Source organism: Pipra filicauda, unplaced genomic scaffold (genome assembly GCF_003945595.2).
Source record: "Pipra filicauda isolate LSUMZ 115617 unplaced genomic scaffold, ASM394559v2 scaffold258_size1095741_pilon, whole genome shotgun sequence".
NCBI lineage: Eukaryota > Metazoa > Chordata > Aves > Passeriformes > Pipridae > Pipra > Pipra filicauda.
The window spans coordinates 833221-860529 of record NW_024104374.1 but is presented as its reverse complement, the minus strand read 5'-3'; the positions used below and the strand labels follow the sequence as shown (position 1 = coordinate 860529).

Below are 27309 nucleotides of genomic sequence, written 5' to 3'. Positions count from 1 at the left end.
AATTCATGTAATTGATTAAATGAGTATGTGTTTGCAAGCATATATACATACCCATAAGAGTTAGTAAAATCAGGTAGTTGGTACAGGGCTTCAATCAGGCTTTCCTGGAAGAATTTCAGACAGGTCCTAGGGTTTGGTTTGGTTTGTAAAACCTTTTTGTTGCACAAAACTTAATGTTATTCATTATGCACTGAAAGCAAAATCATATGACTACCATTTCCTAAGTAACATAATTATCTTATTGATTCTTATGGGGCAAAACACTACTTTTATTGTTAATTAATACTGCCAAATCTGGTTATGCAATTCTGGATATAGGAAGTCCAGTTTAATGTGAGTTTAGGGGGAAAAGTCTAAAAATAAATGCCTTAATTTTTTTTTTCCCTTTCAGAATGTGAGTATAGATATTGCCTTTTGTGATCTCTGTTCATAACACTACAGGAAATACAACCTATTATCACTTTTCATCAAAGAAAAAGAAGTATAGATATGAAACACAAAAATGACCTGTGAAAAACATATTTAATTAAGTAGCTGAACGGAAATGCACAAGGCAAAGAAATGTAACGCTGCTGTTATGGAACCAAAGCTATTTTATGGAAAATTAAAAGAATATTTACATAATTTCAAGGGCTTATACTTTCTTTCTTATTTTAAGTGGAAATGTATTAGGAAATTCTTATGCAGAGGGCACATAAATAGTATCTTGTCTGTCCCACGGAAAAGATAGTAAGGAATATTCATTACATACTAGGACATATAACGACTTCGTGATTCTTTCAGTTCTCAGCCAGTGCTCTAATGAAATTCAAACCTGCTACATCTGCCATACTACACTGTTAATTAGTTTTCTATTTATTTAGCAGATCTAGAAGTGGAAAGCAATCTATTGCCAGCGAATTGTTTGACTTCTATGCTAAGTAGGCTGCATTCCAATCCTCTGATGTTGAAACTAGCATGAATCCAACTTTCATCTCATTGCCATGTCAAATTAGCACCCAGCAGTTTCTACATACAAAGACTTTTTTTCCCCTTTCATTTGTAAAAGACCAACAGTTCTTGGAAGTCAAGAAACAGAAGCAGGGCAAATTTTCTGCAATATCTCTCCATCCCCCTTACTTGCTACAGTGCATTAAATATAGAACGCATGGAGGCTGCGGTTTGTTTATATTGAAAAAGGAACATTATTTTAAGCAGACCATGCTCATTATTTAAAACAAAAAATATTGATGCGTATACTTCAGTAGTTTGAATAAAATACTACCAAGCCTAAGAGAAACCCAGAATGACTTGGCAAAGTTGTGAGATGACTTTTGCACATGCTTTGCCATTTTCTATTTCTGTCTGAATTCTGTAATATATTGCAGCATCCAAACACAACATTGTGTATGTGACTTACTCCTGTCTTGCAGTGTCAACAGAGTCACTGGATTGTGAAAATACAAAACAAAGCTAGATGAAATTAGAAAATAAATTGGCTAGAAATGAAGACTTTAATCCAATTGTACTGCATTGTAGGAGCTACAGTGTGGTGGGAGGTGTGAAAATACAAACGTCCACCCAGATTTTGGAGTTTGCCTTGAACTTTGGTTTTGTTCTAAAATCTAGATACAGGCTTTGAATGTGCCTTTTGGATTAGGCTAGTCCTAAACAAGACATTACTGTACAACGAATAAGCAAAATGCTGTAGTGAATTTTAGCAAAGAAATGACAAAACTGATCTCCTACAGTGCTGTTATTTGTGGAGCATTCTTGATAAAATTCTTATAATAGTCAAGGTGTTGGTTTTGAGTAATACACGATGTAAATCAGAGAAATACAATATATAGCACAGGACAGCAACATACAAAAGCAAGGTCCAAGAGCACACTGGTGGTAGTGTTCACAAAAGAATAGCTCCTTTCAAGAGAGAGGAAATAAATCTCTTTTACGAGACCAAATGAAATTTTTGGATAAAAGGTTTTTGAATTTCAAGTCTGAAACAGAAATAGTGAACTTTGATTTAAGTACTGGTTGAAAACCAGTCTATGTGAGTTTAATTTTATTGTGTTAATTGATTAGATGGCTTGAGATTTATAGAGGAAAAGCTTTTTAAAAATAAAGATGGGATACTTAAGAAAGTTCAAAACCATGACTAGAGTTAGACAATAGGAATAGAAAGGAGAAGATACCTGAAGAAGGCAGCATGGATAAGAAAGGGAAAAGTGTGCCAAGTTTTGAACTGCAGGAACTTGATCTCCACTCAGAATAGAAAATCCAGAGAGTAAAGACTAGTCAACCCAGCTCCTTTAATGATTAAAATTCATGGCTGTCTGTCTTTCTGCTATCTGGAGGAATGGCTTTTTTTTTTTTTTTTCCAGTGATAAATATTTTCTTGACTTTACTATTATTTTTTGAGCATGTTCCTCTCTTTCACCTTTAAGGAAAGCAGCCTAAAAAACTGGTAATTCTAAGCCTGGGGGGAAAAAAGTAGCACAACATAGTGATATATTTAACGGACTCAGCAGTGACAAGAATTCCCTAGTGCTTCCTGGAAGCCTCCGTTCTTAAGGCTCAGTGTTTCATCACGATAGAAAAAAGGAAACAAACTGAATGAGTCAGAGTAATTTTCCTAAATTTTTTTAAGTTGTTTTCCTGGGTTTCTGGCATATTCAAAAAGTCTGAACAGTGCTCCTTTACAAAGCCTGCCATTAAGTAAATGTTGCATATTTAATGGTTGGGTTTGAATTTTTGATAGTCAGGAAAAGGAAAGAATACAGACCAGGATTTATTCATCTTTTCCAGTGTTCATAGAGCTGAATGAACTAAAAAAGGCAGCTGAGGTTGGAGGCAGAAATCTGAAGGCTAGAATTCTGCTAATGAAGCTCCGTGATTTATAAGCACATCTTCTGATGACTAGGAATAAATCCACGAGTTTCAGGAGCCTTAAATATACCTGGTCTGCAGTTTTTCCAAATGGATAGATTATCTGCATAAACATATGAAAAAGTTGCCAGAAAGACTTCTGCTTATTATGAACTGTTCATAATCTTCCTGTAAGTTGCCAGAACTGAATCTTAGCCACAACTCCTCTTGTTTCTGCCCAGCTGGGAAAATTTGGCTTTATTATGTCTGTCCCTGAGTTCTTGTTGTGCGTGATACAGTACATCCTCTCTTACTGGTTGCTTCTGCCCCAGGTCAGAGGGGGCAGAGAACACATGCTGCAAACAAAGCTGCTGCAGCGCTTCTCTTTTTGATCAAGTTACACACTTGCGTCTTATCTTCTGCAGTAGCATAAGAAAAGGAGTTTAGACAAACTCCCATATGCAACCAACAGATGCTTGTGAGCATGGATGTTGCATAAACAACGAATGATAACTTATAAAATCTTTAAACTTGCAGAAAGAATTCAGAATTTTAGCAAATTTCTGTCTTGTCTAGCTGATCATTTTGATTTGTTAGAGAAAAAAAGCCAGCTGTGCATAAACTCCATCTGTTCTTATGGAGTAAGTGTATGTGGCTGGGGGGGATATTTGAGCAATGTTATTGGAAAACCAGAGAAACCAAATATGGGATCAGGATTCCATTTGATGCACAGAGGAGGCTGCAATAATTAGCAATTCAACTTTTTGCAGAAATATTGGCAGAAGAAATTTTAAGTGTAATGTATGCCTTGAAAGACATTTCCCAAGTTATTTAAATTATTCCTCCATTTTACAGTGCTGTATAATCTGTTCACACAAACTACACCTCTAACTCTTACTTATGTAGATACTGCACTGAAACCCTTCTCTCAGTACTCAGTGAGTAAGATACAGACTTTACTGAATAGTGGCATGAAAGGCAGAGGGTGAAGGTGCAGTTTCACAACGTGACTGACATAACTCATATTAATTGTTCTTCTGGTCTGTGATACAAAGACACAGTACTTTTGTAACAAGATTTAACTGAGAAACACCCAAAGTACAAGTCAAGACAGCAAAATGTAATTTTAATTTTAGAAAAAATAAAAAGGGCTTCGTGGAAGGATAACATGAGGTATATGCTTCTCTTAATTTGTACTCCTTACTTCTCCGTTACCTATACTTTGTAGGAAAGGTAGCTGGAATAAGATGTGGACTTAAATTTTCTGTGTGCAAAGACACAGCAGCCAGCAAATTGTATTACTGTAACAGGCAGAAACAGCCACCCCAGAAACCTCTACATTTCTTTGGGTCTGATGCAATTTTACAGAGCTGCAAAACAACTCTGGTGAAATCATGTTTATGCCTGGAGATCCAAATGGATCGAGGAGACAGCAAAGAGAAAATGGGGGAGGAAAGGAAACACTGAGCTCTACTTTCCACAAAATAAAGCCTCTGGAAATAAGACGGTGCCAAAATCTCAGCATTTGTTATGTGCTTAAAAGGTCCCTTATAGTTAGGCAAGAAAGATCCTTGTCCCGACAAGCTTACAGGCTAATTGAAACCTTTGTGTGTCTGCACAGCACAGCAAAATGGAAAGTGGAAATACTGTAACATTGGTTGTGTCAAAATACACATTTCAAGAGTATCAGCTATGAGAAAAGCATGGATATTACTGCAGGACAAGGGGACATGTGGCACACGGAAGCCAACCGAACTAGCACAGATCAGGGAGAGCGGCACTACAAGACAAGTCTGGATAATTAGGCAGGAAAGAAATGATGCCAAAAGCTTAGAAAGTCAGTTGTGAGACAGATGGAAAGAGATGTAGCAGAACAACAAAGTGAGTAGACTTAATTGTTTGAATTACATGTTTGAAGTTGGAGTAGCAGGTGAAAGGAATAAGGAGGATGTATCCACCTGAGAGACTTTAAAGGCATCACCTGGAACTCAGAGGTAGGAAGAGGGTGAGAAGTTGAACTGTGAAGAAGTGGTAAATTAGATCTAAGGAAAGCTAAGGATGATGTATATCTGTTTTGGATGTAAGCATGGAAGATTAGGGTAAGTGGAAAAAAGGAACTTTAACATGAGATGTGTATTATGGGGACAGAAAAAGGAACAAAAGTATTGAAAAAGAGAGGAAATATGTCCCTTGTAGGTGGGAAAACAGAGAACACTAGATCTAGTAGATTGTCTATGCAATATAATAAGAAAAGCAGTAGCAGAGGGTAGAGAGTTACCATTGCTTTTAGTGACATAATCTATATGCAGTACCCAACCTCAAAGAGTTTATTTACAGAATGCTAGTAATGGAAGCACAGGTAAAACAATTCTGATGGAAAGTCATAGAACTTTCCTACTCAGTAAAAACAGAGGCAAAAGAGGGAGAAAGTTTCAGTGATGTGTATCACAGTAGGGTCTAACACCAAAAAAAGTAACTTTTAAAGAAAAAGTGGCTTAACACTTCAGGGAGGAACAGTGCCCTGGCCCTCCAAACATTGTGTTCTGTGCACTGTATTCAGTGAATGAATGCATTCTTAAAATGTCCGTAGTTACAAACTTTATTTTCCACAGCACATGCCGTCATGCCTCTGGCACTCTGTTTATCACCTCCTTACTGTGACTGCTCTGTCCCGTTCACGACAAGTATTCTTTGACACCACCCTCTGAATTCCTCTTGGGTTCATTTTGTTCTTTGCTCCAATTCTTTGCATTTTTCTACTTTCATGTTACATTTTTTCTGCTGCTGAGGTTGAAAGGCACTAAAGCTGTGTGCTAAATCCTTTCCTTCTGTCTATAGCTTCTGATCCCTATAGGCACTGCTGAACATTTGCCTTCTTGCTTCAGAGAAGGCGTTCTTCTGCAGGTGACCTGGCACCCACAGCATTAGTTTGCTCCTTTCTTTCTGTTCACTGTTTGCAGTTCACTCTCCTTTTCCTTAAGTGCATCACAGATTCCAATAAATATTTGAGTTTTTCTGGCAGTGAATAGAAAAAGGCCTACTTCCCATCTGCTGAGACTGAGGCTTTCTCTGAGAAGGGGTAAAGTCGTCTCAGTGCTTTTTAAGTTCTGGAAAACCTAACCATGTTGGGGTGGTGGCAAGGGGGGGGATGCAGAAGAAACCTCTGTATGTTCTCATCCTCGGGAACATCTTCCTTGCATGTTCCTTTTTTCATTTACTTTTGAAAAAACAAGCTTTCCAATAACAGTGCCTTTACCCTCCACCCCCCCACCCCCCCCAAGATTTATGAAGGATAGAGACCAGGAGTGAGAAGTACCTGAGTTAGAGCCTTTTCCTTTCCCTGCCTCCCTTCATCAAAGGCCTCATAATGCATTGCCCACTTCAGCATTCCAGTGGATTGAAGTGAAATATTGACGTAGTCCAGCACCACATGCAAATTATTTAAAAGAGATTACCTAAGAAGACATCATGCAGTATCCACCTTCTTTCACTGAGTATACTGTGACAGCCTGGGTGGGCAGTTCCACTGATTTTAATGCAGCAAAACCATTGCTGAAATGCACGTTTTTCTTTGATGTGGTATAATCAGTAATATAGGAATATAAAAAAAATTCAGTTATCTTCTTTGGTAATACATTTGCATGTCACAGCTAATATCTGCATGGTTTTTAACTTTTTAAAAAGTGTCTTATGCTTTTGATGTCTCTTAAGGTAGTCATGTCATGAAGAAATACAAAATGCTGTTTATTTGTAGTTAATGATATTGTGAAGTTTTCTGGTGTTCTATGATTTGTACTGCTGCTTATTCTGTGGTCTTTTAAATATCTGTTTAAATATCTGATATTAAAAACAATAATGCAGAAGAAATATTTGCCATTTTTATTGTACATATCAGACACAATTTTAAAACCTTCCAAATACAGTCTTTGAAATGAAAAATACTGTTTTATTTATTTATTTATTTTTAAGAAAAGCCTCTTTCAAAGGTATGTTGTAATTTTAATAATTCTAATGGAAAATTAGGGATGAAGTGCTGGCTGAATCACTGAATTAAGTTATCCATCGATGTCAGCTGGGCTTGAATCTTCTCTCTAGTTTAAAAAGCAGTATTACCTGATTTCATGAACTGACTGCAGTATAAATCCACTGTTGAATTTATGCTCACATATTCTTACTCTGAATTACAAAAACCTGAACAAAAGTAATTGTTTGCTTCACATCCCATGACAGCAGAAGAACTGAGGCCATTCACTTTCACACAGGAAAAACTGTGCCCACCAATACTCAGGTAACCATTGTGACAAAATCAAGTCATATCAGTACAGACGCAGGTGAGTGTTCTCACAGGTTGCACTCACATAGGAATGCTCATTCTCCTCTTCCTTGCTGGCAAGAAAATAGTTCTAGAGTAAAGAGATCTCCTTGTTCTGCAGCCCTGGGCTTCTTCACAGAACAGTCATGGCATGATGTGAGATTTAAGAATCCTGTCACTACTTTATTTCACACCTTTATTTCACTGGCTCCAGACACAAACCCTCTCCTCAGCCCTCTCCTGTCCCTGGAGACACATTGGGTCCTCATTTCTTCCTGCAGATCTTTCTTTGTGACAGTTTTTTCTTCTGTTGTCACCTCTGAAATACAACCAGCAAGCTACCATTCAACAGAAATCAAACGCTCCAAGTCTGAATTGGAACAGAAACCTTTACAAGAAGAGATATTGGAGTTCTTGGCAGTTTTAAGCAAATTGCAAAAGCTTTTCTGTGGTGTAAATGGCCAAAAGGGAGTGAAAGTGCTTCTCTGAATGGACACAGAAGACTTTGCTTGAAATTGCTAAGAACAGGCATGGTTAAGCTGAACTCGGTGCTGTTACCAGATAGCTGCACAAGACAGAGATCCCATTTCTGACCTCGCAGTTTCTGTTTCATGCAAAGGTAAGAACAAATAGACAAAAAAACAATTCGCATGGGGAGGTCTGTCCTTAAATTTATTTTCTGATTCACTGCGAAAACCTAAAGCATGCAACACATTTTGTTGCTTATGTAGCCTTCTGCGAATGAAGATACCATCTCAGAAACTGTTTCTCAAGGCCCAAACCCAATTCTTCTCAAAACAAAGTCTTTATTGCATTTGACTGAAGCTAAATAAAATTGGATTTCAGATTTTTTAAAAAAAGAATGGTCTGCTAATTGGTGTTGAGTTTTAAATGTTTAAGCTTGTTTATTTCTCACGCTTCCTTGAATGACATTTCAGAAACATTCCTGTATTTCAGTACATTAAATCTCACTTATCAAAAACGAAACATTTATTGACATCTTCAGAGATGTGTGTGTCTAACTAAGGTTGTGTTTTATATTTTATATTAAATGTTTCCTGCAATCTGACTTTAATCAGATCTGAAGGGTCTTAATAAGTGTTTGGCTCAATCACCTTTTTCTTCCTCCTTTCCCTGGACCAAGGGAGGAGGAGGTACTGTATCAGTTTGCAAAGTCACATCATTTACCATCACTTGAGGAAACTCCGCCACGCATTGTAGTATTTATTTAATACATTTGTCCCTAGAAATGTTTGGCAGCTAGTACTAAATGCACATTTTTGACAGAGCTAGTAAATCCAGAAGTCTGGAGTATTTGTAGATTGCCATTTCAAAGTATGATTAGACAGCTACTTTGCTTATTTCATGGCTATTTCACCCATTTTTACTTGGAACTATGATTACTAGAGGAACAGAAGAAATATTTAGTTTTCTGAATTCCTGGTTTAAAGTTTCCAGTTTACTAAGTTGGTTTTGTTTTGTATTGTGCAAGGTCCCTCTTTGTGCAGTTACTGTTATCCTTTGCTGTTTTCTTTACTACATTTGTTTCATGCACAGCTACCAGTGTTAGAAGAAAATTCACTCTCAAGTACGGAGGCATTAAAACACCTGTCCCATGCTTGGGTTCTATTTTACTTGTGCTGTCCCTCATTTCTGCAGCAACTTCATCTTTCTTAAGCAGTTTTTTTTGTGCTATAATTTAAATGACATGGTATGTAACCTGATCTTAAAAGATAATATAAAAGATTATCAAGAAAAGACTAATTACCTTTGTTTTCTTTGTTAAACACTGTCAGTTTTGAGTGAAATGTCATATATGCCTATGTGGAAACATATCCAGGTATTTGGAGGAGTCATTCATAATGCAAGAATAAGCTTATTTAATTAGCTAGAACATTTCTTTCAAATAGCTGTGTATTAGATTGTTATCTTAATTCTGCTGGCAGAGGAATGCAGTAATGAAGAACTCTTCCATAGTATATTTAAAAAAATATATACACACATCTACTGTATATTAGTATATTTAGAGATTCACTTGTGAGGGGAGCTAAGATTTCTTTTATCAGACTTTTCTAAATTTTGGAAATCTTTTTGTTGCTACTCTAATTAATGTAGTATGGAATAACTTCAAATTAAAGCTATGTTCTGACTGTAATAGATTTTTTACCCATAACAGAGAGAGATTATTTTTACCAGTGATACCATAATCCCAACAGATGTAGGAGATAGGAAGAGGAAGAAAGGAAAAATAGTTATTCCCCACTAATGGGGCACTTAATGATAGAACAGTCCCATGCTCTGATCAAACTCATGGGTATTACATGTGCACTGAGAAATTCAACAGTGCAAGGAAACTCATCCTAGTGTCAGTGCTGCTCAGGTGTCAGAAGAGCCCCTGGACAGTTTTCCCTCAAGGTCAACTAGCACTTTCCCAAAGACTTGTGGGCACTGTTTGACAGGTTACCATGCTGTAACCTCATAAAACCTTAACAGTATGAACATGGCCAGCCCACGGTGATCAGCGTTATGGTTGCAGCTCAGTCCTGGTTCTGTTTGATTAACTTTTTAGCGGAGATGCAGACAAAAACCCGTATCAGAAGTTGACATTAAATTCAGATTTCTTTTGTCTCATTTCAGTGTCTTTCTAGATCATTACTCTTATCTAGATGACATTATTCTTAAAAATCACTCTAGTAAACTGTTTAAAGAACAAAACAAACCCTTTTACCTTCTTCAGACAAATATCACAAAATGTTAATTGATCAGTTTCCAGCTTTGACGATTTCTTTTGACAAATGAAAAAATCAAAAGATATTTGATTCAGTAATAGACTTTTAGAATGCTCCCAAATTCTACGTAATTAATACTCGACTTATGCGCATTGATATTTGGTGGCATTACGCATTACACTTACGGGAACAAATTCCATCCACACAGTTTAGGAACACTAGGTGATCTTTAGGATGAAATGATTCTTGAGGCTTCTGTAAGCTTCGTCTATTGATTTAATTCCTGATATCCAACAGTTCTTAAAGCAAAAATTCTCACGCTTCTATAAAGAAAATCCTTGAAAATCAAATTAGCAACATTAGCTTAAAAAATTAGCTTAAAAAAATGTCAAGAAATGGAATGGAGGCAAATTACGATGTTTGGAAACAGGGAATATTTATTCTTGGAATAACTGTACAGGCTTCATTATCAGTTTATTCTGTGTTCTCCTTCAAATAGGTGTGCAAGTTTTACTTGTATCACCTTTTGCCTTTCAAATAATCACTCTGTATCTATACAGTATGCAGATTCTGCTGGCAAAAGCAACAGGTAAGAAAACAGCTATCAAAGAGAACCTATTCTTCTGCCCTTCCCCCTTTACATGGAGAAAATCAAATAGGAGAAAGCAGGGTAAGAAAAATACTGTTCTTGGAGAGTAAAACTCTCCCAAATCCACCTTCCTCCTTCCTAGGTCAGCACTGTTGCTATTGGAAGCTGTTTGCCTGAAGAACGACAGCTAACCTCGTGATGATTTGTGAAGAAATCTGAAGCTGATTTGTGTCAGAGGGAGGAATGGTGTTCTGTTTTACTCTACCAGCATCTTACAGCCTTTCTGTTATGACACTCGAAGAAGTGTCATAATTTATTACCCAAGGTAATAAATTTTTGTGTCTGGATGTACGCTCAGGTTCCTTCATCAATTAATAAATGATGGTTAGGCATCTGAAGGATATTCCTGGACATTAAACTGGCAGAGGAGTCTTAACAGAACTATGCTTATGAATCCGAACTAGGAGTTTGAACATTGCTTCTGTATAAGAAGAAAAGAGCCAGCATCACCCATAACAACTTAAAAAAATTTGTAGGCCTGCTCTATCAATATTTTCAGAAATGATGAACAAAATTGCTTCCCCCCCAATGTTAGAGGGGAATGTCTTTTGAGAAATTTGTCTTAGGACATCTCATTTTGGTAATTGTGGCTTCAGCCCCTTGTACCTTTCTGTCTGCTAAGAGCTCTTAGTTCTATCTATCAGCAGAAATTGAGACATCTCTGAGTGCAGGAGACAGAGAATTTTCAAGTTTTACACCTAAATCAGTTGTTCAGGCACCAAAAGACAAATACTGTAAGCACATATATCAAACTCCCCCCAAAAAACCAAGCCCTTCAGATTCCCTTTCAGTTCAGTGCCATCCGTGGAGATACACCTCCCATCTGTGAGATGACTGTTAAATGGAAACAGCTAGACTTCTCATAGCTTAGGCAGGTGGTGGATTCCATTTAGAATGCTGTGATTCATCTGTAGGAAATTTCTTTTTGGGAAGGAAAAAAAAGGCAAATTTATGCAGGATGCCACTTGGAAAGATACAAGCCTCAAGATGAAGTGGACTCAAGAAAGTACTTTCTTGAAAACACATGGTTGCACCCCACTGCCTTCAGACATAATGTGATAACACTTCAGAATCAGCCTTAGGAAAAAGGAAGATTGCTCATTTTTAGTGTTCACCACAAAGGTTGAGTGGTGAGAGAACTTACCTGCAATTTCTAGTGGTGTGTGGGTTTTGTGTTTGGTGGTTTCCAGTTGTTTGTTTTTTGTTTTGTTTTTTTTTTTTTTTAAATTCTTCCATATCTTGTGATTTCTGTATTTGAGCAAATTGAATGGAAAAATGGTAGAAATGTGAGTACAAACAACCAAAGGGGAATTTCTATTGCTGGAAATCTCAACCTGTTTGGAGAAGCAGGCTTGTCCTTAAAACCAGCACACTGGACTTAGATGCAGATGACAGGGACACGCCTACCTTGGGCTCATCTTTGTACATTCTTGTATTTTCCTGTGCCATTTCCTTTTGGGAAAAGTACAGATAATTGCTTTCCTTACCATTAATATGGCACTCCTGTGGGCTATAAGCTCTTTGGCTTTGGGAATTTTGAATTTATTTGTTTATTCATTATTATCAGCATCATAATAATTTTTTTTGGGGGGGGGCTGTACTTATTTGGTATTATAAAATAAAGCCTTCTACAGGACTCTTGTCCTGTAGACAAGAACATGCCTGTTCCCTGATTTAGGCCTATAGTTCATCCACCTTTCTTATCCTCCAAAAAAACTACTTTCAAGGACCTTGGATGGTGCGCTATTTTTTTCCTCCATTTGGGAGTGTTAATAGCTTAAAGGGAGCCCCAAAGCCCCCTGCTCAAGCCAGGGAGTCTCTCAACTTTGCTTTTCCCTTACTGTCCTCCCGATAAAAGCTGTCCTATGCCTGCCTCTACCCCTGCATCTTCCTTCTTCAAAGCGTATTCAAGTATCTCATCTCCCTGATGCTTTCTCTTCCAACATTTATTAGCTTGATGCATTTTCTTCATTTTCCTATTAATGCACTGTGTGCTATACATATATATAAGGAAGTCGTGCATCCCCCACCTGCAAATCCACCCACAGAAAGAAAAGAGGCATTTCACTGTACAGATGTGCAAATCTGTTTCGCTAAGATACTACATAAGTGCTTCAATTTGCTCGGGATGGACAAATCCAAGTAAGTTTGAAATCTCCCCAGTTAAGAGACAGAACTGAGATTTTTTTTGTTCGTATTAAGGAGCTTAAGTACTTAAGTAATATCTAAAACTGTATCTGTGGTCACAACTGGCTATGTAGGGGGAAAAGACAAGGCAAGAGGGAGAAGATTTAGATTAAAGGATAAAAGATTAGACAAAAGTGATGTGATTTCGGTTGTTAAATACTAATTTGTTATTAGGTCGTATACCTCTTCACTGTTTTGGGATCTGCTAAACCAAATTTTTTCACTTAACCCTTGAATATCACAGGCAAAGTCATTGAAAATAGCAAAATCTGCATTTTAAGATCGTAAACAATAACTTTAGAATAAATGAAATATACATGGCTTTATTGGATTTAATTACACATGAAACGGAATATCTTGAAAACAAAGTACAATAAAAAGATGAAAATATTAGGACAATGTTTTAGTAACTTCAGATAGGCATATTATAAACATGAAAAACTGAACCTAGACAGTTAAATACTACTGCACTTGAAGAGCTAGTATTTTGCAATTGCTTCAGTAGGTTTTAAATTATAGCACAAAAGCACATTTTAAAATCTCATGTTCTGGTTCCTGAATGTGAAAGAATTTACTGTCCCACTTGTGTGAGCTGTGGCCCTGTCTGGCATTGCTATGTGTGTTTTGGAGAATAAAAAGGGGTAGAAGGAAGGCAGAGATGATTAGAAGTCGAACAGTTGACTCTTCTTGACAATGCAGTATTAAAAGAATTAAAATACCCGTATTTCAGTACTAGTATTTTAATGCCATATAGTCTTCCATCTAAGAAAGGCATATTCCTTAAGTTAGTTTTGAACTAACAATTTTGAAAATAAATATTCTAGTATATCCAGCTATAATCTCAGTATATTCCATTTAGCTTTGAAAAAAAGACAGTTTACTTTTCAGAAAACCTTTAGTCTCACAAAAACTAACTCTCCTGGATAAATGTATTGAAGTTGGCAAAATCATGGCAAAACCAGCGTCACTGAGTTATCTGACTTGTCTCATTAAAGCATACTTAACTGCACCTTTTATCATATCAGAAAATACTACCATGTTTATTACTACCGATGTTAAACTGTACAGGACCAAAGCTTTGCCTTTTCATTACTGAAAACACAAATCCAGTTAAGACTTTTTAGACAAGCTTTCATTTTTCAATTAACGCGTTCTATTTCAAATTTATTCAGAGCTGAAACAAGAGTTTCATTTACAACTGAGGAAAGCAAAGATGAAACTTTGTTCTTTCTTTTGTGCTCAGTCATACAATTTATTTTTCTCCTGGCAATGGATTTTAAATCTCTTTGCCTTTTTTTTTTATGGGAACTGTTTTAGTAAGCGCCGACATTAGAGCTGACAACGCTTTGTGTGGTTTTTTTTCCTTTTGCCTGGTTTCTGTGTCTGTGTGTGCAGGCATGCATTCATTAACGTAATTCCTCAACGTTCAACAAGAGTGCATCATAAACCAGAGGAAAAAAGCCTCATAAATATTTAGATCCTCCACCTACCTTCCAAAACTAAAGTGAAAAAGAGTATTTAGTGTGGACTTGGTTTGAGTTAATCTGCATATGAATTGAAAGGGGGTACAAAAGGATGAAAAGGTGGTGGAAACGAGCATACAAACCCCATAGTCTCCAGAGGGCCATTCATCTTGTTCTTGTCAATACAATCTCAGTCTCAGTGCTTGGCTGTGCTCTGCGCATGACCCAACAGAATGGCTTTGCAAAGGATGTGCGTGCTTTCTTCCTAGTTTTGTTCTATGGTGTAATTTTTTGAGAGGAGAAGAAAAATACTTCATGTTTGGGAAGCTGGAGAAATTTTTCTACCTGTTTGTCACCCACGCACTGACATACAGACTTAAAACGATAACATAAAAGGACAACTGGGTTATATGGATAATGAGATCACAATGTACAGATACAAACCCGTACAATTTGGACCAAACGTTGTATATATTTACATATAATACTCCATTTCTAACAAACAACACTGTCAAAAATTACAGATAAAACCCCAGAACACCAGTAAAATTTAGGATTTAATGGATTTGCACAATTGAACAGAGTTACGGAATTGTTCAGGATTCTGCAAATTTTTTTATTTTAATTTTTAAAAAATGAGGGAATGTGTAATACACTCAACAAATATTTTATTTTATGATCTGAGATCAAATTAATTTTGAAGGATTACATCACACTACCTACATACAATGACTCCTGATCTACAACTACTATGTTTAGGTGTTCTTTTTATGCCAAAAGGGCATAAAGGCCACTAAAGTCACAAGTAATGATTTCACACATAACAAAACTCTTGATCATAAGCAGACAAAAGAGCAACTTTTTGGGTTTTGTAAAAACAAAGTTAGAATGAAATACATGTAACTCACTGAATTCATTGAATTCCAATCAATCAGATTAACTACAGCAAAATTATATAAATAGTACATGCAAAATGGTCATTTTAGTCACATAATATTCGCTTATCTTACTACCTTGTTAACCTTCTATTATGTACTCATGATAACAGAAAAGTCCAAGTATATTATTTTCAAATTAATCTCTATTTCAATCTCTTCCTTAAATGAACTCAGCTGACGTGGGTTTTTGGTTTTTGTTACCAGACCTCCCCAAAACCCTGATAGTGACCACATCAATGTAACAACAGGTACAGCATGAGCATGCAAGCTGCTCTGACTCCCCCACTAATCACCCAGTGTCACTCTAACACAAAGGACTCCACCTACACTGACAAACTTCTCATGAAGTACTAAGATATATCTGTAGCCAGAGGGATAATTAATTTTTCTACTAACCTGTAAAATAGGTGAATACAAACTTCAGAATGGGACAAAAGATCAATTACGCCTCTAGTAATGAAAATCAGATGGACAGCTATAAATAGACTACCTCGAAGGAAAACCAAGGAAGGAGTGTATATTTTAATTGACTTGCTAAGGGGAAGACCACCCTCTGGCATGAAAATTGGCCATCTAATTGGCTATGTCATGACTCCTCAAACGCAAGGAGAAACATTCTAGAGATGGGGAAATGCTTTAAGTCAAGCAGTGCCTCTCCTCCACCTCTAACAGAGAAATGTTTTGCCAGCTTCCTAAATAACAGGGACTTTACAGACCTTTCTAGGGTGGGGAGAAGGAAGGCTGTGTAATTACTTAACAACTGTTTTCATGCTTTCTTTTATCAAAACATTACAACAAAAATTCATAGTATCTTTTTTACTGCCTTGCCTCAAATACTGTTTTCTGTATAGTTCCCGCCACAACCTGTTGTTTTTTTGAGCATACTGTCAGACCAGACTAAATATTCATTTGTTAATACATATCCAAACAGTACTGTTATGCAAATTGGATAGTGTATTGGATAGTATACCCTCTGGTCTGGATCCCTTTCCCCACCCACGACGTGGGGGAGCCCAGCTCTAGTTCCTTCTCCGTCTGAAGAACCATTTCCGACGTCTTGTGGGACGGGGAAGGGGGACTCCAGCGACAGGGTTTTTCAGGCCCCGAGCCTGGAGGGGAGAGGTGCCCTCCCCTCCCCCCAGCACCCACGTGGCCCCATGGCAGGCACAGAGACAGCACACCGGGCGTGGAGAGGAGGCAAGAGAGAGTTTATTGTTGGGAAGGGGTTTATAAGGCTTTTAGGAGGGTCAAAGGGGAACCAATCACAAGTTCAGGGTCACACAAAAGAAACCATCAGGTAAGGGGTCAACAGCCAATAGGAAGGGGTTAAACAAAGAACCAATGGGACACCTCGGGACACCTTCCCAGGACACCTTGTATGGGAGACAATAGCTTCACAGGGGGTGTTTGGGAGACAGTGACACTGCAGAAAATACACAAACATGTTGAGACATGTTTAAACTACAGTAAAAACTTCTGTTTCCATAGGGTTTGAGCTGTTTTCCTCACCAGTCCATCTCTGACAGGACTTTTTCCATACTGTATATGGCAAGTTCATTGCCACACTCTGGGAAACTGATTTGTGCATTTCTCTGCTCTGCTGACAGGGTAACAGTTCTTTAGTTGTATCAGGGTTTGGGGTGTGTAGAGAGGGTGTGTGCTAAAACCAAAGACAATTTCATACCTGTTTTGTTCAAACAAAAACCTGTAATCAATGCAAGTGTAATAACTTTTCTTTAACAGTTTGACAAGCTATATAAATACCTAAAAGGTGAAGAAAACTGCTCATGAAACTTTCATATATATATTTTTAAACAAATACAATACCCTAAGAGATAACACTAACATTTCAGTAATCACTTTTATTTATTAATTATACAATAACTGCCTATTAGAGAAGCATCCTTAAAAACTTCTACAAGTTATGAGAAAAGCTGTGATATGTACATGGAAACTTCTCATGTTCTAAATGAACAGGAATATCTGGACTCATGTGAACTGGATCTGTACAGAAGTCATTTGAATCTACAGGAAATGCATTGTTTCCCTTCCCTGTATTTCAGTCACAATCTGCAACACAAAACATTTCAAACTAAGAATAATAACAAAAATTGTGAGACTTTGAGAGATGGCCAGCACTGTAAAGCATAATTTCCAGACACTTCAAATTTAGCTGCAGTGATTTTTGCATGTATTTCACCTCTATACTGTAGTGAACTTTTCAGCTTATTCCCTTGCCTCCCCGCTCTGTGGTCTGGCCAACACAGTGACTTGATGAATGTAAAATATTAACACACCAAGCCAAAAGCTTGGGAATGACTGCATTACCCTCAACAAGTAATTTAGTTCTTGTCAAAATCCTGAACTCAAGCTGTTGCTCAGACTATTCCGAGAGCAAAAGTGGTAAATAGAAAACGATTCTGCATGCAGCTGGTGGATCAACAGTTTGCAGTGGCCACTCCAGACATCCAAAAGGTGTAAAAAACATCTGCAAACTATGGCATTAAAGTGACCTTCTGGAGATTCAAGTGGAGTACAAGTGAATCCTATCTTTTATTGTGCTTATAAACTTGTAACAATTACTTACTCTGATCAAGCAATGAACTCATTTTAAACAGTAATCAGATCCAGTATCAGCTATATAAAATTACATGATCTTGTATTAAATAACTGTAACACAAAATGAGTCACATCTCCTAGATAAGCAAACAACCCAGAAACATTAATCTTTTGGCTTTGAGCCCAAGAGTTGTGTTTTACTGATTGTTAAGACTTGTCCTTTGAACTCTGGTGACAAATAGGGACTTAATATGCACCAGCCTACAAATTCTGACAAAGATGGCATGAAATTTGGGATGCTTCCTGTTTCTACAAGGAAATTCTGAATTTATCCATGTGCTTAAGCAATAAGTCTGTGCACTCTTGCCCTTCATTCAAGCAACTTGAGGTACTTGACTACAAAGTGTTTCATAGCTTCTGATGAGTAGAAAACTGTGAAGTAGGTTCTGGGGCATATCATAACTCAAATATGTGTGGCTACTATATTCCAGGAAAAGTCTCCCACACTCAACAGAAAGACTGTGGGTAGGAGGAAAAAATGGGAGACATCAAGTAATTCACAATCAAAACAAACTTTAGGCTTCCTAAAGAGCAAAAGAAATTGAACACTGCTGCTTCCTTTTAGAGAGAAGGCACAAATAGCAATGGACAGATAAAGAAGAGAGCAAGCTTCTGAGCATACTACAGCATGGAAACACCATGGTCTTTGCGTGGGTAAACAACAACCACTATAGCACTGCTCTGTCCTTTGCTTTGGATGAACACTGTTCAGCAACTCTGTTTCAATCTCCAGAAGCTATAAGCATTCATATTGCTTAGTCCCCTTCTTTTCTCACAGCTTTGCAGCTCCAGATACTTCTATTTACCATTAAACACATAAAAAAGGGTTTATATTTAATAATGATTTGGAAAATAGAAAGTATTTTGAGCAGGGAAAAAAAATACTTTTAGTAAAAAATAAGATTCGGAACTTTTCAGACCAATTAATTACACTGTCTTAGAAGGCCCACCAATACAAATATTTCTTGCTCATTACTGCTAAGTTTAAGAAAATGCTAAAGTTTTCTTATAATTTGTCTAGATGTTTTCTGTCCAGTTAAATATAAGCTCCTTGTGTAAGAACTGCTGCTCTTTGAATACTGAACATTAAGAAGAATACGCAACACATCACTAGCAATCCCACAGTGTAAGTCAATATACATATATATTCACATTTCACATGTAAAAAAGGAAAAGTTGAATTAATACTTGAATTGCATTATAAGTTCTATTTGGTTTTAGTGGTAATTGAGAAGAATGTTTATTTTAAATCTATTTACAAAGTTAAGACTGAAAATATTTATATTTCACAGTAACCAACATACCGTGGTATTTTAGCAAAAGAGGGTGTACCCGAGAAGCAGAACTTAGCTGTTTCTTTACATGTCAGCTCTTTGCCACTGTGGTTGCCAAAATAAATCTGCAAATTTCCCTGATATGAACTTTTTATTATTTTTTTTAATCCTATAGTAAAAGTGAAAACATTTCTCACTATGGTTACAAGTAAAATACTTCTGATTATATATCTTACACAAAAGTATGTCTTTCAACATTATATTTTTAGTTACATATAGCGAATTTTAAAAAGCTGCTGAGGGCACTACTGTAGGTGAGATGACTGCATCAATTAAAATGCAGAATGTTATCCTGAATAATTTTAAATTTAGGCATCTAGTTCAAAACAGATAGAAGGTAAAAAACCAAGTATGTCTGAAATAATGGCCAAGATCTCTCAATATTCCTTATTTCCAAATAATAAAAATATTGCAGTCTTTTAACTTGAATGGATGTTAGCTGGACTCCCAATGACAGATATCATATTTAGCAGTGGTCAATTCAGTGTCTCCACAGATTTAGGCAGCACTTACAGTAATACACACTCACCGCTATTCCCACTTTGCAATGTGTGGCACAGATTGGCTCATATTTTGCTTCCAAAAGTGACAGGCCAGAAGCCATCTGAAATTCCCCATTATGCGAGCACAGCTATACCACTAAGGTAGTAGTTTTGTGACTGCTGAGATGGGAAGAGTCATATCTAGCACACTAACTGAAGCAATAGGACTGTGCATGGGATTAGAACCACTGGAAATGTGCATGGTGTATTTCAAGAGATTACTTTGCCTCTTTTATTGACCTAGGCAGAGCATCGATTACTCATAATCCAACAGTAAAATGCACTAAAACAATGCAAGTGTTCATAAATTATAAGGTGTAGGAATGTTTATGAGCTTAGAGGTAAAACACACCTTCAAAATACAGGATTCAAATATGTTCTGTAAATAGTTTTCCCCCCTGGCTTTTAAAATTTAAGTGCTGTTATGAAGGAGATGATAAAATGGGTAAATTTTATGTTTATAATGCACTACCTCAATTTCGTTTTCTCTCTGTAACTGCTGGTATTTTTTTTTCTATGCCTTGTCAGATTGCTTTTCTTTCCCTCCTTCTCACTGTTTTCTGCCTTTCTCAGCAACACCGTAATAAAACTGGCATACGTGAGACTTCATTTTCATCTCCTACTGAAGAATGTGAAATGTAGCCAATTTAAACTTTGTTTTCAACGCAGAGATTTCTCAAGAGTACAGCAGAACTACCACCCTCTCTAGACAGACACACCTTTTCTTGTTGCTAGAATGCTATCTTTTCTGGAGAAAAGCCTACATAGTACTTAAAGAAATTGCATGTACAGCCATTGCATATCCATGGAAATAATCTACTTAAAAGTACAATCTACTAGGCAATCATTCTATGGTAATGTGGAAAGTAGATGTAATCTATTATATATTGATTTACATCTTTTCTGTGCATACCGATGACTGTTTGGCAGATTGGTAAAGTGAAGCCCAAAACAGAGATACCCACGCCTTCCCTAACTACACAGAGTTACATAAATGCTTAATATTATAGGAAGTAGAATTCAGGCCTCTCCATTCTGTCTATGTAACACTATCCCACAACAGTAACATAAGGTATATGAAATAATACCTTACCAAGAAAACTGCCAGGTACAAGATTTAGGTCAAAGGTGGAAAAATACTTCTTTTATTTTACTTAGCATTGTCTTTTCTTCCCAGCTTAATGACCGCATAATTAATACACAACCACAGGAACAGTGAGACTGCAGCAATTCCTACTCTTGTATAAGTGGGTGAATCACAAAGGTATCTCTTTTTCTGCCTTCTTTATTCCAACATGAGGAATAGCCAGTTCTACCAGGAGTGATACTGTGGGTCACTACACCCTTCTTCACAGTTGTACAGCTTGATGTAATTTAAGTATAAAAGATACAAATCTGAATCCTTCCAGACTCAGGTGTGCTTAAAACCTGTATCTTCTACTTCTTCAGCAATGACTTAACATCACTAGTGGACAAATTTAGGCATCATCTCTTCCAGGATTACACAGAACACCTAGAAATGTCCCTTTTTAGACTATGAACATATCATCTGCTTATTACTTTGAATGACATGCTACTATAGCTTCTGTTTGAAAAGTTACCTGTTGGTTTGGCTTAATGTCAAGAGAAATATGTTTTTCATTGTCAGACACTGCATAGAATTTCAATCTAATTGGTTCTCAAGATTTTTAGTCTGGCTCTAGACCTTATTCTGTTACTGAATTAAGCACCTTGCTTAAAAGATAAATGAATTTCAAATGTTCATCTGGTATTGGGCATGTCTGACTACTGCATTACAGTTACAGTAGCTACAACCTTGTACACCATGAACGAGTCAATACTGAATCACACACACAGTGTGGGTTTGTTTTTCAAGTGACTGTAATGGTTAAGTGAAGAACTGTTTCTTTCCCTAAAGAAGGGTAATATAGCACAGTGGTATCTCCCTAATACAGACAGCACTGCAGAAGGGTGACAACATCCAAGAGTATATGCCTATGATTTGGTCAACGGAGATGCTGGAAGTAATAGCCAACACTTTTGAATGAGTATGCTTCCCAGGAGTCATTAGCCTTCAGATCTCCCATTTCCCAAGGTGTTATCAGCTATGAACATTATAGCAGTAATTGAATTTGCTTTTTATGATCATTGCAGACCTTTACTGTAATATATAGAGGCTGCTGCTCACATTATCATAATTTTTCTAACTTTGAGATTAGATTAATGCAATGAAACTTCACCTTAAAAGAGAAACTGTTGGAGAATACTACAGGTTACGTGATACAAGAAAGGCCACCTAGATGAAAACACAAGAGTTAAAGATAGGGACTTCTGCTTGTGTCTAGACTGAAGTTAAGACCTTGAGTACTTACCTAAAGAACCCTTCAAGACCACAGGACCTGATTATCTTGAAACAGACTAATCAACTTCTCTCTTTCTGCCCCCTCCCCTTCCCCTTGACATCAAGACCACAGAACCTCTCACCCATACTCACAGAACCTGTTTACCCAGTCCTGCGTCATGTCCTCCCCCCTGCCTTCTTTCCCCATGGGAACACAGGAAAATTAAGACAGTGTAAGAGTATTTCTAGTGCCTCTGTAGATCAGGCTGTAGTCATGCCAGTCTCGATGGGAGCTATACCTTCTCACAGCTCTTTAACCAGAACTAATTCTACTTTCATCTCCTTGGAACTCTTAAAACACCCTTTCCTAGGATGTGGAAGTGTGGGAAGGTAAAGGCAGAAAGAAGAACATAAGGTATGCTGAGAGGGGTTTTTAGGTAGCTTTTTTGGTTTTACTGTGTTTTTGATAAAGAAAGATATCGTGCTGATTTGCTTGTTTAAAACTAATGCTGAATGATCTGCATTTTATTAAAACACTCAGCTTTTCCACAGGCTTTTCTCTAAAGATTTAAATTCACAGTCTTGAAGTATTTACAGAAAAAATAAAGGATATGAATTTTTTCTGTCATTTATGCCTAATTAAATGGGCAGCTTTATCATATAGCTTTGTCTCAATTTTTGTACTGTTTTAAGAAAATAATTCAGATTAACATATAGCAAACTAGGGCTTGAATTTTGCATTGCGCTCCATGAGTGATTCCTCAACTGCTGGTGTGCACCATTTCATTCTCCAGTAAATAAGCACAAAATAACATATGATAAGCTCTATAGTTCCTATTAGTAGGTAAGACAACTGATAGTTACTGCACAACAATTTGTGCTGGTATTTCTTACCTTGCTCCTATTCAAGCACTGGAAACACTTGATGTGCTGGAAGCAATAATGAAGTGGTGTGGGAACAGCTGCACCAAATCTGCTGAAAAAAAAGTCTCCATATGCTCTTTTTACTGTGAGAATCATCAGTCCAGAACAATTATTCTAACATCATCGACATTTATCTAATTTTAGGATGAAAGCTTGCTGTTCGACGGATGCCCTTAATCAAATGGAAGGATTTGACAGCATGTTTTCTCAGGGTTAAAAAGAGCCTTCACTCACCGCTTAAAAATCAGTGAGTAAAGGGCTACAAAAATGCATCATCGTCCAGACTGGTCTACAAGAAGCAAAAGGATGGCAATTCTCTTCAGCATGTAAAGTTGTATTTTAGCTTTTCACAATCCTAAAACAAGGTTGGAAAAGAGCAAACACAATCATGTTACTAAATAGGAACCGCAATGTTTTGTCATCCACAGCCATACTGCGGTGTGCTGTGGGCATGCTACTGATGAACTAAGAACCTATATTTTAAAAAATGGTTTGTAACATTGCTACTTTTTGATAACAAAGATAATGTTTTCTGACTGACTATATAATTTTTTTCAATGATGGAAGCAATAAAATTGACTTACCTTACATAAGCCATTAATTTTTACTTAATGTAAACAAACCCCTGAAATGAAATAAAAATTCTCACGTCCAAATAATGAGCTCTGCCTTTTTAAAGGGGAAATATACTATAAACACTAGACGGAATGCAATAATCCAAGGCATTTTTACTATTTTGAGAACTATGCTTTCTCTACATTTTTGTCAATGCGCATCTTTCAGGAAAAGCAGTTAACCCTGCTTGACATTACCCAATGACACTGTGCACCTGTCAACGTGACGTGTCTGTTTCTTTTTAGTTTTGGAAGCATTGGTTCATTGCGATTAATCTATCTTCAAATACCGTACAGTATGTATTGAAATACATTTGAATTTTTCACAGAACTTCAAGCAACAGCCCCAGCCCTATTAAAAAAGACTGTCTTCAGCGAGCTATACGAAGAATGCAGCGATTTTTATCCAGCTTTGTGACAAACGCTCTACCAAGCTATCGAAAACTACATCAAAGCTTCCTGATGATCTCTTAAGTAATAAAAACCAAGTAACAACACCGAGTAGCTGCGTGGGGAAGGAGGAATACGTACAAGCAACCGCGCCGCGCTGCTTTGCCCCTGCAGCTGCAGTGGATGGAGCATATTAACTTTGGTCCTGGCTGCCGGACACCGCTGCTCCTAGCACGTCTCCCATACACACCCGCCAAACAAGACACGGCCGATGCCCAAACGCGGCGCTACCCTACGAGCAGAAAGGGCTCCAAGCGGCCCCGCCGACGCGGCCCGGGCGGGCAGGAGCGTGACGGGACCCGCGGGCTGGCCCGGCCTGCGCGGCCGCTGCGCGGTGCCCGCAGGGGGGCCGTGCGGGACAAGGGCCGTGCGTGCGGCCGCGCCGCCGCCGCCTGCACGGACAGACCCCGACTCGCTCCGCGCATCTAGGGAGAACGGCTTCCCGCCAGCTCCGCTTCTTCCTGCTCGCCGGTGGCGGCCGGGGCGCTCCCGAGGCTTCCCCGCTCCCCGCCCGCCCCCGCGGCCCCGGGACCGACCGGGAATCGCTCCTCGCGACGTCCGCACCGCCCACCGCCCGCGTGCGCAGGCGCGCGCGCAGCCCCCGCACACACCTGCCCCCTCCCCCTTCCCCGGCCCCGCCGCCGCGCGACACGAGGGCAGCGCGGAGCGGCGCGAACACGCGCGCCCCGGCGGGGCTGTCCCCGCCCCCGGGGGGCGCACGTGACCCGGCCCCGCCCCCGCCCTGGCGGCGAAGGCGCCGCGACGCGACTTTGTTTGGGAGAGTTCCGTGCGCGCGCTCGTGTTCCCGCGCGGCGGGGCGGGGCCGGGTGGGGCGGGGGCGCACGGGAAGCTGGTTGTCCCCCCGCCGCCGCCGCCGCCCCGGGCTCCCGGAGCGGAAGAGAGGGAGAGAGCGAGGGAGGCACAGCTGCGGCTCCGCCAAGTGGCGCTGCCACCGCCGCCGGGCAGCGGCCGCCCCGCCCCTGGTCCCGCCCCCGGCATGTCCCACCCCCGTGGGCCCTGCCCCCTCCCCTCCTGCCGCCGCCGCCGCTGCTGCCAGCGCAGCCTGAACTGAAGCGAACTCCGGAGCGAACTGAGGAGAAGTGAGGAGGCGGCGGCGGCGGGGCTGAGACTCACCAAGCCACAGGCGGCGGCAGCAGCAGCAGCAGCAGCGGCGGCAGGAGGGCGGGCGGGCGGGAGGAGGAGAAGGAGGAGGAGGAGGAGGAGGACACACGCCAAGCGCACCGCGGCGGCAACAACAGCAGCAGCGGCGGCGGCAACAGCGGGGAGACACCGGCGGCGGCTCCTCGGAAGCGGCAGCCGCGCCAGCAGCGCCCGCCCGCCCCGCGCGTCCCCTCCTTCCCTCCCCCGCCGCGAAGACAGGGGGCAGCGCCGAGAGGAGAACCGGGCTCAGCGTGTGTGTGCGCGGGAGGAGGAGGAGGAGGAGGGGGGACACACCGAGGACTGCGCCGGCCGAGGGCGCACGGAGCAGGGAAGCGGCGGCGGCACCGAGAGGCGGCGGCGGGTCCTTGTGCCCGGGGAGGAGGGCGCAGCCCGCACGGGGGTTTCTACCGAGTTTCCTCTTTTTTTTTCTTTTTTTTTCCCCCCCCCTCCTCGGTCCCTGGGACTCAGCGGCGGGTCTGCGTTTGTCTCCGGATTTGAATCCTCCTCCTTCTCCTCCTTCCTCGGGGAAGGTCCCCTCCCCGCCCCCTCCCCTCCCCCACCGCCTCCCTGCCCGCCCGGATCCAGCCGGGCGCCCCGTGCCGCGGTCGCGTTGCTCGGCGGAGCTGCTGCGGGCGCTCGCCGTCTCTGCGCGGGCTTGGAATATGGTTGGGGAAATGGAAACCAAGGAGAAGCCGAAGCCGAGCCCCGATTACCTGATGCAGCTGATGAACGACAAGAAGCTGATGAGCAGCCTCCCCAACTTCTGCGGGATCTTCAACCACCTCGAGAGGCTGCTGGACGAAGGTAAAAGCGCTCGCCCGGCCGCCCCCTCCCCCGCCCCGCCGCCCTGCCCTGCCTCCCCCGCTCCGGGGATCCCGCTCGGCCTCCCGCCCCAGCCCGGCTGGGCGGCAGGGACGGCCCGGGGCCTGTTCCGCTCTCCCCGCTGCTCCCCGCACGCTCCCGGCCCCGCTGGGGAGCCTAAAACAAAGGGGAAGTGCGGTCTCTCCCCGCCCTGGCCGCCGCCGTGCGGTGCCGGGGGACTCGGGGAGCGAGTGGAAGGGGGAGAAGCAGCCCCGGCCACGCGGTCCCCGCTCCCCCCGGGAGGGTTTCTCCCCTTATTTTTTTCCTCCCCCCCACCCCCCCTTCTCCGCACCATCTCCTAAAACCGGGGTAAGGGTAACTACGGCACGGAGGGGAGGGAGCGAGGAGAGGAGCTCAGGAATGCGCTCTGGGGGAAGGCAGGGAGGAGGGGAAAGGCTGGCTGGCGGCTGGCGCTCCCCTCCCTCCATCCCTCCCTCCCGCGGCGGCGGGGGACAGAGGGGTCCTGCCGGCGCCCTCGGAGCGCTCCGCCGCCCGGCCCCAGGGCCCCCGCCGGGGGGGGGCGGCGGGTGTTTGGTTTCGAGATTTGGCTCTTCTGGAAGCTGCTTGGACTTGAATGACTAAGGCGGAGGGGGACTGAGCTCTTTCTTCAGCTCCAGATCTACCCCACCCCGAACTGGCCACAAACTAATTACGGTTTTCCTATATTGCGAGGGAAGCGAGTAAATTCTTCTTTCAGCTACCCTTACCTTTTAAAGAAACTTAACTTTAAAGACTCCTACGTGTGACTTTAGTGAAGGGAAAAAAGGGTTACGAAATTGCCTAGTCTGCTCCTGCCAAACGTCCACCCCAGCCCCGCACCCGCTCCTGCCGCGAGGCGAGGGCTCCCCCCGCATCCCCCCCATTTTTTCCCTAAATAAATTTCTTTAAGGTTAAGCTTTTACTTATAAATAATCATATTTTAGAAATAGAAAAATACGTGTTGGGAACTTACTGTATCCCATACGTTTTCTCACTACAGTAGCAGACCCACTGTGTTAAAAATAAGGTGATACACTTGTTCTTAGTATTTTAAATTCACCTTATACTCGGGTTCACAGGTTTGTTTTTCTTGTCAAAGGCGTTTCCTTTCTTACAACTTTAAACCTAGGCTTTCTGGAGGGTTGGACCTGTTCGTTTAATCGTATGTGATAGCTTTGTAGAATACGATGAGGCCATAAATTATTTATACAGTTTTAACTTGTTGGGATTCTTAGTGTGAAATACTGATTTTTAAGATTTGGAGTTAGAATTCTTGTTTGCGGACGTATTCTTCCACGCTAAAAGAAGTTTGGGAAGTTGTTGACCTCTGAAGATGAAAGAACTGGTTATATTTGGTAGAAC

At 40.5% G+C, this 27309-nt stretch overlaps 2 protein-coding genes across 6 annotated transcripts in view; both read left to right on the top strand.

The window, feature by feature from the left end:
- The first annotated feature begins 7567 nt into the window (after nucleotides 1–7567).
- On the top strand, nucleotides 7568–25158 carry LOC113992316 (translation initiation factor IF-2-like). 3 transcript variants are annotated; one of them, XM_039382126.1, is made up of 2 exons: nucleotides 7568–7775; nucleotides 23027–25158. In XM_039382126.1, the coding sequence occupies exon 2, from the start codon at nucleotides 24158–24160 to the stop codon at nucleotides 24668–24670; it is 513 nt and encodes a 170-aa protein (XP_039238060.1). In that variant the 5' UTR covers nucleotides 7568–7775; nucleotides 23027–24157; the 3' UTR covers nucleotides 24671–25158. The 3 variants fall into 3 exon arrangements, with proteins under 3 accessions (XP_039238060.1, XP_039238061.1, XP_039238059.1); XM_039382127.1 differs by lacking the exon at nucleotides 7568–7775 and adding an exon at nucleotides 21862–22191; XM_039382125.1 differs by lacking the exon at nucleotides 7568–7775 and adding an exon at nucleotides 21875–22373.
- Nucleotides 25146–27309, top strand: part of QKI (QKI, KH domain containing RNA binding) — a 156730-nt gene continuing 154566 nt past the window's right edge. The window contains exon 1 of one of the 3 annotated variants that reach the window (XM_027729521.2): nucleotides 25146–25911. In XM_027729521.2, coding sequence (XP_027585322.1) covers nucleotides 25770–25911 — 142 coding nt within the window. In that variant the 5' untranslated portion in view covers nucleotides 25146–25769. The remainder of the gene's footprint in view (nucleotides 25912–27309) is intronic. The other 2 variants (XM_027729524.2, XM_039382128.1) reach the window with 2 other exon arrangements.